This window comes from Camellia sinensis, chromosome 15, assembly GCF_055761805.1.
Source record: "Camellia sinensis isolate YWXY chromosome 15, ASM5576180v1, whole genome shotgun sequence".
NCBI classification, from domain to species: domain Eukaryota; kingdom Viridiplantae; phylum Streptophyta; class Magnoliopsida; order Ericales; family Theaceae; genus Camellia; species Camellia sinensis.
In genome coordinates, this window is record NC_138975.1 from 46,914,132 (window position 1) to 46,925,623 (window position 11,492).

Genomic DNA, 11,492 nt, shown 5'->3' on the forward strand with positions numbered 1-11,492 from the left:
ACATTTCAAATAACATACAAATTAACCAATACAAAATAAGTTGTAGAACGACTGTACCCTTGAAATAAACCATTTGAAAAGGAAACATTTTTAATTGTCTTTATTTGAAACAAAATTCAAAATTCAAGATCAAATGCATCACGATTAAAAAAATTAGAAACTAAAGTAATATAAGTCCCAAACTACATGGACTATTAGTGAAATTCATCCTTAAGTTATTTGTTTTAAACAATTAATTTAAAAAATTTATATAGGGCGAATTACATCAACAGTTCCTATAGTTTGGGGCTTATGTCACTTTGATTCCTGACTTTTCAATTGTGACATATTTTATCATGAATTTTGAATCTTGTTACAAATAAAGATAATTAAAGATACCATTACTTAATTTCAAAGGCAAAATCACCAATTTGATAAAATATAAACTAATTTGACAAAAATAAATGTCAATTTTTTTAAAAAAAAATTTTAAAATTATTTCTATCCACCAAAGATAAGTTATATAAAATTGATAAATTTTTTAGACATTTATTTTATTTTTTTTACCAAATTAATTTTTAGGGTAAATTATACTGACACCCCCTGAGGTTTGGTCCGATTACATTCCACCCCCTGACGTTATAGAAATTACATTCTCAACCTTGTGATTAACAGTCACATTTCACAAATCCCTTTACTTATATAAAATGCAACAACTCTCGCTAGAAAAACAGAAGAAATTATATTGAAAAAAAAAGGAAAGGAAAGGAAAAATATATATATATATATAGGAGAAGTAAAGTAAAGTAAGAAAAAAGAGAGTGTATGAATTCAATATTTTTTTGATACTGACGTTAATTCTGTCTAAATAATTACAATGACAAGGGATTAGTGCAATTTTCCAAACGTCATGGGGTGATATTTATTAAACCCAAATCTCGGGGGTGTAAGTGTAATTTATCCTAATATTTATTAGTATGTGTTTGGATGATGATCAAGTAATGGGTGGTTATTACAATTTTAATATGTAATCAATATATTTAATATATGAAATATTTTTAGTTTTAGATTTTTGTGATTTAATGGATTGGTTTAATAATAATATCAAAGTTGTCGCCATATTTGACTTTTGAAAAATAGAAACTAATTTAATGAAAATAAAAACAACCACTCATTACATGATCATCATCTAAACACAAAATAAAAATTGTTTTGGTAAAATAAATAAATGTCTAAAAAATTTATCAATTTTACATAATTTTATCTTTAATAGACAAATAATTTTTAAAAATTTAAAAATATTTTTTTGACATTGATTTTTGTCAAATAAGTTTATATTTTATCAAATTGATGATTTTGCCCTTAAAATTAAGCAATAGTATCTTCAATTGTCCTTATTTGAAATAAGATTCAAAATTTAAAGTCAAATGTGTCACTATTAAAAAATTAAAGACTAAAATAACACAAATTTCAAATTATAAAGATCATTAGTGTAATTCGCCCATTTATATATTTCGAATTCACATTCATCCAAACCAAGAAATGTATTTGTAAGAGTCCAGACTAGTTGGGTCTTTATTTCAAATTATGTATAAATCTTTATATCTAAATTTTTTATTTATATATCATCACTCTTTTTATGCTATTGTACAATGTCAAGTCTCAAAAGAACATAAGTTAACCGAATAATAAAATTTTATCTTCGGTGATTCTAGTTATATACTACTAATACTCTTAATACACACCATTACTTAGTAAACATACAAAATAATTTTTAGGGTTTAAAAATATTTTATTTTACATCTTAGCTTTCTATTACTAACTTTTTCATTAATAATCATATATTAACACACCACTAACTATTTGAATACACACCATTACACACACCCAAATGTCTTTATCTTCACCACTACACACAACAAAAATCCTATAATCTTCAGAATAAAGACCATTTTCATCGGTCTTGATCTCCATTGCCGGCGAAGATTCACTTGGCCTCCATTTTCGCCAGTGTTAATTTTCATTGTCAGTGTTGAACTTTCGTCTCTCGTCATCGTTTTAGATTGTCATTCTCATCCTCGATTCACACCGTCCATTCCAACAATCAGTTTCAACATTGCTACATTGAGTAGGTAAAGAATTTTGTAAAAAATTTAACAAGTTTATCAAATTAGTCAGGTTCAAGAATACAGAGTTGAACAAACTTAATGTATTCAAAAATTTATATTTGAACAACAAATAAAAGTTTAATTTATTTTAACTGAACAAACTTAAAATATTTAATTTTTTATGTATGAACATTTAATATTTGGTCAATCTTAACAATTTGAACAAAATTGTGTTGTTTAAATATAAATAATCGAACATTGTGTAAAAGTTCAATTCTGGTTATCCAAACATGACGAACAAACTCATATTTCCAACATATGAATGAGATAAATAAAAAATCAAAAAGTTAAGTCATAAACTAACATTTTCAATGTTCAAATCAACGTTTTTAATGTTTATATCGGAATCAGCCATCTCAATGTCATCTATGGTGCGCAAATCTTCAAAACTAATTGATTTAAATATTCTTAAACTCTAAATCTTCAAAGGCAGTAATGTTTTGAGTTTGAAAAATAAGTATAATGGAGAAGAAAATAAAGTGAGCTAATTAATAATGAATGATATCATGAGTATATATTAATGGTGAAGATGATGAAAAAAATACAATGCTTATATGTTAAAATCCTAAACCCTATAGGGATAATGGTATGTGAAGAGTATTTTGTGTTTTTAACTATGAAATTTTTGAATGAGTAGAATACACTCATGTTATCCTTAACGTTGTGTTTGATTTGAGAATTTGGGAAGGGATTTAGAAAAGAAAAGAGAAAATGTGTGTGAAACTAGGTGAAATATAGGTATATTTTATTTACGTTTTACCTACATTTTTCTTTTCTCTTTCTAAATCCCTTCCTAAACCTCCCAACCAAATACAACGTAATGGTCATTTCAATGAAAGATATTATTGAAATATAAATTTAATCTATTAATAGTGTATAGTAAGAGTATAATGGTGTGTAAATAGAATCACCTTGTTATTTTGCATATCATTTTAATTTGTAGTAATTTTAGTATTTACTACTACAGCTTAAGCAACATACTAGGTTATCAACTTGAATTGAGGGGCTACCAATATAAACCAAAAGTAAGTTTAAGCCCAAGTGAAAAGTACGCCTCTCCAACCAATATGAATTTCAAGACTTCAAAGAGATTCGCAAGATAGCACACCGCGCAAGGGCACATGTGAAACCCAAGTTGTTAGCACACCTCGCTGAGCAATATATGATTTCATGACTCCAAAGAGATTCACAAATTAGTACGTTTCAATTCAAGTAATCCAACCTTCACTCACAGGCATTCAGACAGTTATATCAAATAAACAATTAGCCTCATGGCAAGCATGCTTTCATGGCAATCAATAACACACATGCAGTATGCTAAAGCATAAACACTCACAGTGTACTCCGAGCCAAAACAGAGAACTAGTTACAAATCATGCATGATCCTAGTTCATGTTAAGATGGCTAATGCAACACATGCGAGAATGCAACTAAAATAGGCTCGGCTATTCTAATCATGTCATGTGAAATGCAACTTGGTAACATGCTGTTGAACACGTATTCAAGTAAATGTATTGAAAATACAACGTAGTTAGTATGATGCGCCGAGCCCGGTGCATGCAATACAGATGAATGATGCATGCATGCAAGCATAAGGTATGCTAATCGAAATATGTCCTAAAACTAACCATTGTAAGCGATTAAGTAAAAAGGAGAAAGAAATGGAGGTTGAAAGACAGGCATCACACACACACGCACGCTTATTACAACATTTGGCCCTCTTGACGGAGGGACTGAATAAGAAGCTAACTAGCTAATCTAAGCTAATTAAACTACTTATTACAAGTTAACTAATTAACTAATCCTAGTTAACTAATTATTACAAAACAAGCTAATTAACTAACAAGTTAACTAACTAGCTATTACAACACAAATAAGTAGCTAAACGCATTAACTACTTAACGTACAAAACCAAAGCATAAACTAGCTAAGGAAAGCAGTAAACAGAGGTTCTCGAGAAGAGGAGTGCATGCATGCTCGGTCGCCTCGTTCGGAAATCCAATGCAATGCCCCGATTTGCCTTTGTTTTCATTTGTTCTCAGAACCTTGCACCAAGCTCTAGAAGGCTTCAACTCCACCTTGGGAACTTGAGGGAGGGTGGCCGACCACCTATCTTTGTTGTAGAACAAAAAAAGTGGTCGGCCAGCTAGTTTTTCTGGCTGGCCGACCAGTTGTTGTTGCCAGACTGCAATTTGCTGCAACAGAGAGCAAGAAAGGGCATGTCAATGTATTTGCAAAATATCTATGCACAACCACCCTCCCTATCATTTCATGAGCTCAAGGGAGTGTGGTTCTCGACCCTCGGGCCACCAATCGCGTATTTCAATGCATGATGACCGAGAGACGAAGTTGCACAATTTAATATGAAATGAATGCACACATAAACACATAAGGCCTAAAACTCTATCATGTATGATCAAGAGCGTCGGCGACCGAGAATTGAGACACGTTTCATCACTTTAAGTATGAAACATCCCTCATTTCCCGTGTTTGGACTAACACCTATTCCAAACACAATGCAAGCAAATAACATGGCATACACAATGCAACAACAACTGACATACGCAATGCAATGTAAGATGAACAACCTAACAAGGCTAATGGCATACACAATGCACAATGCTAAGAACGACATGGCATACTCAATGCGATGAACTACATGGCATACACAATGCTCAATGGACTTAAACCAAAATGGACATACCTCAGCCATATCCAAAACAGAGGCCATAATGTTAGAATAAAGGCACAAAAGGGCAAGGCAAACATGCACAAGTATTGGCCCATCAACTAGGCCTAAGAACACAACTCTCAAGCATGATGAAGAAGCAATAAATATGTAAGTGTGACAACACTAAAGGCTCTGAAATCAAGTGTGAAATGATGCCAAATCATTCAAACAACACAAGTAAAGCATGCGAGAGGGCTTAAGGCACAAAGCCATTAAAGGGACTACACAAAGGGCATGCAATACATGGCACAAATGATTGAACCAATCATGGACAGAGTTAAATTAGGTCTAAACAAAGACCAAAACATGCTAAGATGGGGGCTCAAAGACCTAAGCATGCAAGCATATACACTAGGCCAAAACAAGGCAACAAATGCATAACCCTTAAAGGCACTCAAAGGGTGAATGAAATCGGAACATGACAATGCTACATGCTCTGAAATGAAGTATTAAATGATGCCAAATCATCTAAATAGCTCAAAAATAGCATGCAAGAAGCATCAAAACACAAGGCTAACAAGGCCCATTGCACTACAGCTATGCAATTCATGAAGCATATGGAAAATACAATCCAAAACAGTCCTAGAACATGTCAAAATGATACTAAAACATGTATGGAAGGAAGCCAAAACAAGCTAGCATGAAGGGCATAAGGTATAGATAGTGCAAGGCAAGTAAGGTGGATTACACTACACTTACCAAAACCAAGCATGAGATGGCTTAACCAACAAAAATCAGAGTTATATCATAGAAAAATAACCCCAAATAAACACTGAAATAATAGCTCGCAAGCTTAGGCATGAAGGCATACGCGATGGCTCATGTTAAGGCATAAAGGGGCAAACCCTCCAACGTATTGAATGAATGATAAATGCAAGTGCATGAACATGAAACATGGATTGAAATCACATTACGAATGATTCCAAATCACTCAAATAGTCCAAGTAATGCATGCTAGTGGACTTGATACACAAAGCTAACAAGCTAAATCGAACCATGGCTATACAAAGCAATTCATGCATGGCTAAAACAATACAAATCAGAGCTAGAGCATGCTAAAACATGGACAAAAGCTTCTTGAAGTTAAGCCTAAAGTATGCTAGAATGACATGTTAAAGCATGATGCATGTTAGGTTATTTCATGGAATTGCACTACAAGTGCATGAGGCATGCAAGAGGTGACCAAACCAAACCCTAACAGAGGTATGACATGGCAAAACATCACCAAAAACATGCTGAAATGGAAACAAAACAAGCTAAAATGATATGCTACTTCATGAAGCATACAAAGCTAGTTTATGAGCAATACACTACAAGTGTATTAGGCATGCATGGAGTGACAAAACCCAGTAAAAACAGTGGCATGCCATGCTAAAATAAGCCCAAATACAAGCTAAGATATGGCCAACATAAGCTTAACAAACATGCTCAAACATGAGGCAAAAGAAGCAAGTATTCAAGACACAAGGAGAGGGGATGACCCTCTCCTTTTTGGGACCTCAAAACACCCTTCCCACCACTGAAATTCCTCTGAGTTTCAGTGATGAGAAGGCCAAAACAAGGTAGTCCCAAAGGCTTAAAAAGAAGGCACAAAAGCAAGGCCAAACAAAGCCTAGGAGGGGGTAAACAACCCCCAACACAAAAGTGACCTTAAACAAAGATCTTAAGCATACAAAATTAGAACTTTTTGTAGTTTAGAGTTAAGCTTAAAACAATATGCAAGTAAGGCTAAAAGCTTAAGCAAGAATGGGGGTTTAAGGAGTTAAAAGCTCATCCTTGAAGACTACCTTCAAAACCACAACTCCAGCAGTTTTTTCAAGCTCAAACCAAACCAACAACACCAAAACCAGCTCTTAAGCACCTCAGCAACCAAAGGATAGTGTTTGAGTGTGTGTTTGTGTGTTAAAGTATGACAAAACTACACTTTTGAAGCACAAAAATGAAGTAAAGGGCAAGATAGATACAATGGTGTATCTATAACTCTCAAGGCAATTTTTCTGAACCTCGAGGAGGGAGGAGGAGGTTCTCTTATATAGAGAACAAAAGTGTAAGCTTCTTGAGGAAGCTAAGGATCCAAGGCCATCCCTCCATACACGTGTATGGAAGATGGTTTTAGTGACCTCCAGTTGTGTTAGCTAGAAGAAAATATCTCCAAGAATGAGCTGGAAAGTGGCCGACCAGTTGAAGTGGTCGGCCAGCTACTTCTATTGGTCGGCTGACCAGTTGAAGTGGTCGGCCAGAAGAAAAAGTGGTCGGCCACTGTGCAAAGGTGGTCTACACATTGAAAGCAAGGTGATGGTGTGGTAGCCGACCAGAAAAGGTGGCCCAAAGACCAAAAAAACCAGTTGTCTGACTAGAAAATCGACTGGTGGGAAGAAAAGTGGTCTCCAAGGGGAAATACTGGTCTCCCACCCTTGTATCACCTTCCAAACAAGGAAAACAAAGTTTGTACCAAAAACAAACCAAAATGGATGCAAGACAAAAGTTCGGAAGGCGAAATGCGCAGCTAGAAGCCTCGAAAACTAGTCTACTGGCACCAAAAGTGGTCTCCCGGATCACAGTGTCCCTCTAGGCAGGGGCAACAAGGCATGGTTCAAAAATCAAGCCAAACGGAGAACGTTAAGCGGTCCCGAGACAAGGCACACGGCCGAAGGCTCCGAAAACCGGAAACTAGTCTCCAAGCGCGAAAAGGGGTCTACGACCATAGAGAGGTGGTTTACAGACCACTCCCTCCCTTCAGGGAAGAGAAACAAGGCTTGGTCCACAAACCGAGCCAAAGCACAAAGAGTTCAGAGGCCCGGAGGCAAGGCTCTCAGCCAAAACTCCAGAAACCCCAGAACGAGCACAACATGCACAATCACCGAGCGCTCAATCGATGACGTCTGAGTCTTAAGGTTGGTCAAAAATGGGGTGTTTACACCAGGACATGAGGCAAAGCTGGAAGAATAAAGACAAATCAGCATAATGAGTGGGCCCAAGCTATCCCATTCTAGATATGTAGTAAAAATATGGGCCACGAAAAAACAATGATAAGAGGCTACCATAAAGAAAATATCTATAAGGATGGCTATAAAAGGAGGGGAAGAGGGAAGAGGAAGGCAAGATAACACACCCACACTTTGATAAATAAAAATTATGCTTTTTTCTTCTCTCATTCTTTAAGGATCTAACTTGCTCATCGGAGTACTAATTTTGGCACCACCAACCAGAGTATTTTTTCTGTTTCAGTTATCAGAGCGAGGGTCTCCTGAGGGCTCATTTGGGACGGAGAAATATTGTAAAACCACCCCTCACGATTGGTGCCGTCTGTGGGAATACTCATACTCGTCCATGGCGAACCTAAATTAAGATCCTCTAGTCACCGGAGTTGATAATGTTATAACAAGAGTAACTTTTGGCCCAGAAGAAACCTCTACAAGGAAGTCTCTGAATTTTGATCTGGTAATCCCATATCAACCTTCATGATCCACAGAGGATGCCATGCAGACCTTAATGAATCAAATACAACGTAATGAACAGCATTTTGAGGCCATGACAGTGAAGAATGAGCGTCTGTGTCAGGAGCTGGTACAGTCCTAACAAATGCCACATCACCGTGAATGAGGTCGGTCGCTAGGTGGGTGAAAGACGTGATAACATTAGCATCAAAAGCACGATAGCAGCACTTTAGATTTATCTTGTTTCGAACCTAGGAAATCAACCCGAGTTGATGACTTCAGTTCATCTGATGGAGGAGATTCTTTGCGGGCTCGACACATGCAAAAGAAGGAAGACCCTGATTCAAAAACCAGGCACAACTTCTTTGTTCGATGAATTACAAAGGCTATTTTGCCTAAAAAGTTTAAGGTTCTGTCATTCACTCTATACGATGGAAAGTTGGACTCCACAGATCACGTTCGTCATTACAAGCAAGCAATAAAACTGCATATAGATGATGAAGCGCTCATGTGCCGAATATTCCCTAGCAGTTTGGGACTGCTTGCCGTTAAATGGTATTACAAGCTTGAACCGGCTTCAATTGAGAGTTTCCATCAACTCCAAAAATCCTTCTAGGCTAAATTCATGACCAATAAGACTCAACCAAAACAAGTGGACTCCTTGTGGGCAATGAAAATCAAATTGAACGAGACTTTGTGCACGTATTCGGCATGATATTGGGAATGCTTCAATTTGGTGGGTGATGATTGCAACGATTCTATGGAAATTATTGCATTCAAGATGGGATTACATCTCGATAGCCCATTTAGGAGCTCATTGACTCAAAGGCCCCCCCAAGACGGTCTGGACCCTAATGAAGAGGGTCGAAGAATATTATAAAGTGGAAGGTGATGCAATTTGAGTTAAAGCTAGACTACAAGTCACAGAATCGGCAACACTTGTTCTAGTACAGTCGTTAACTACTATACCACCAAATAGAACCCCACCAAGGAGGAGCTCAAAGTCAAGAGGCTAGTCTAAAAGAGAAAACTGTCGGGATTCATGCAGACAGAATGAATAATATTAGGTGGATGACAGGCGCTCTAGACAGTCGGACAAAATATACACAGAACTCTCTGAGCCAATCAAGAATATACTGCCAAAAATCTAACATCTGGCTTTCTTTAAATGGCTGACTAAGATGTTTGAGCCCTATGATATGAGGCAGAGAGACTAGAGACGCGAGTATCACAAAGACCATGGGCACGTGACCAACAAATGTTATGCTCTTAAAGATCATTTGGAAGACTTTGTCCGGGACGGTCGCCTAACTGAGTACCTCCGAAAAAATGGCTGACCCACCAAATGCACTAACTGTACACCCCGATTCACCTCCACTCAGAATAATTCACATGATATACAGCTTACACCCCCCAAATAGGGTGAATACGATTTGGTTGCAATAATCCTCCCAATCCAACTCTGAGTCCAGTATATCTTCTAAACGACAGTGGCTATTGAATAAAATTAGTTTGTCTGAAGCCAATCTTGAAAGGGTCACCATGCCTCATGATGATGCTCTCATTATCGAGTTACGAGTAAATAAGTTTGCCATTAAGCGTATTCTGGTCGATCAAGGAAGCACATCTAAAATAATGTATTACAAAACGTTCCTCAAGCTCGGCCTCAAGGATGCAGATCTCATGCCGACTGATTACCCTCTTTTCACCTTTAATGCCAAACCAGAATACCCTATGGGTAAGATCGTATTACTAGTGCATGTAGGCACCAAGACGCTAGAAGTTGAATTCCTAGTCGTCAAGCTTTCATCACCCTATAATATGGTCATGGGTCAAACATGGCTCCATGCAATGAAGGTCGTACCGAGTACTTACCATAAGCTCTTTCGTTATCTGAGTCAGTGTGGCATTAAGCAAATATGTGGTTCACAGAGGTCAACAAATGATTATTATCTCACAGCCTTGGTGAAGAAGTCAAAGGATCTGGAAGTGAATTCAATTACAGTTTCGGACTAGAAGAGTCATGAAGATGTTGGGAAAACTGCAGCCGAGAAAGTAACAGAGGATTAGATCGAGTAGAAATTAATGATGATCCTGAGAAATTCTTTTTGGTCGGCAGAAGTCTTAGTGCCACCAAGTGATGAGATCTGGTTTTTGTCCTTCTTGGCAATATCAATGTTTTTGTATGGACACCTCATGATATATCAAGAGTAGACCTAGCCATCACTTTGCATAGCCTGAATGTCGACCCTAAAGTTAAGTCAGTTATTCAGAAAAGTCATCGTTCAGCTGTTGTACATGTCATAGTTGTAGTTGATGAAGTCGACAAGTTATTGGAAGTTGGGAAAATTCATGAAGTTACTTATCCCACATAGTTGTCCAATGTTGTTGTGGTGAAGAAGAAGAAAACAAGATCGTGGCGTGTCTGCGTAGATTTTATAGATTTAAACAAAGCCTGCCCCAAGGATTGCTTCCATTTATCTCGAATCGACCAACTTGTGATTACAACTAGCCAACATCAACACATGATCTTCCTAGACACGTGTAGGGGGTATCACCAAATTGCCATGGATCCTGACCAAGACAAAGCATCATTTCTCACTCCAAGGGAAATCTATTGTTACAAAGTCATGCACTTTGGACTGAAAAATGTCGGGGCAACATATCAAAGATTGGTCACTACCATGTTCAAAGATCAAATCGAAAAAACTATGGAAGTTTACATCGACGATATGGTGGTGAAGTCCAAAGAAAAGGGTGTACACTTAACCGATCTCGCTGCAACTTTTGATGTTCTTTGAAAATACAAAATGAAGTTAAACGCCTCAAAATGTACATTTGGCATTGGATCAGGAAAATTCCTCGGCTATGTTGTAAATCATCATGGAATAAAAGCTAACCCAAAGCAAATCAAGGCCATCATAGAACTCGGCTCACGAGGGTCGGTCAAAGAAGTTAAGAAGTTAATAAGTATGGCCGCAACACTTAATAGATTTATCAGCCAATCCTTAGATTGGTGTAGGTCATTCTTTCACATATTTTGACAGAGCAAATCATTTAAATGGACCCCAGAATGTCAAACTACTTTCGAAAGGTTGAAAATCTATCTCAATTATGTCCCTCTTTTGTCTACTCCCTCGCTAGACGACGTACTTATCTTATATTTGGTCGTGTCGG

The 11,492-nt window shown here is 36.9% G+C and overlaps 1 protein-coding gene across 1 annotated transcript; it reads left to right on the forward strand.

Moving 5' to 3' along the window:
* Nucleotides 1-9,857: 9,857 nt before the first annotated feature.
* On the forward strand, nucleotides 9,858-10,331 carry LOC114255955 (uncharacterized). Its single transcript, XM_028195489.2, has one exon. It carries the CDS (start codon nucleotides 9,858-9,860, stop codon nucleotides 10,329-10,331), a length of 474 nt encoding a protein of 157 aa, XP_028051290.2.
* The last annotated feature ends 1,161 nt before the right edge of the window (nucleotides 10,332-11,492 follow it).

Coding starts and splice junctions, on each gene's coding strand:
- LOC114255955 (XM_028195489.2), top strand. CDS start 9,858: ATGCCTCATGATGATGCTCTCATTATCGAGTTACGAGTAAATAAGTTT.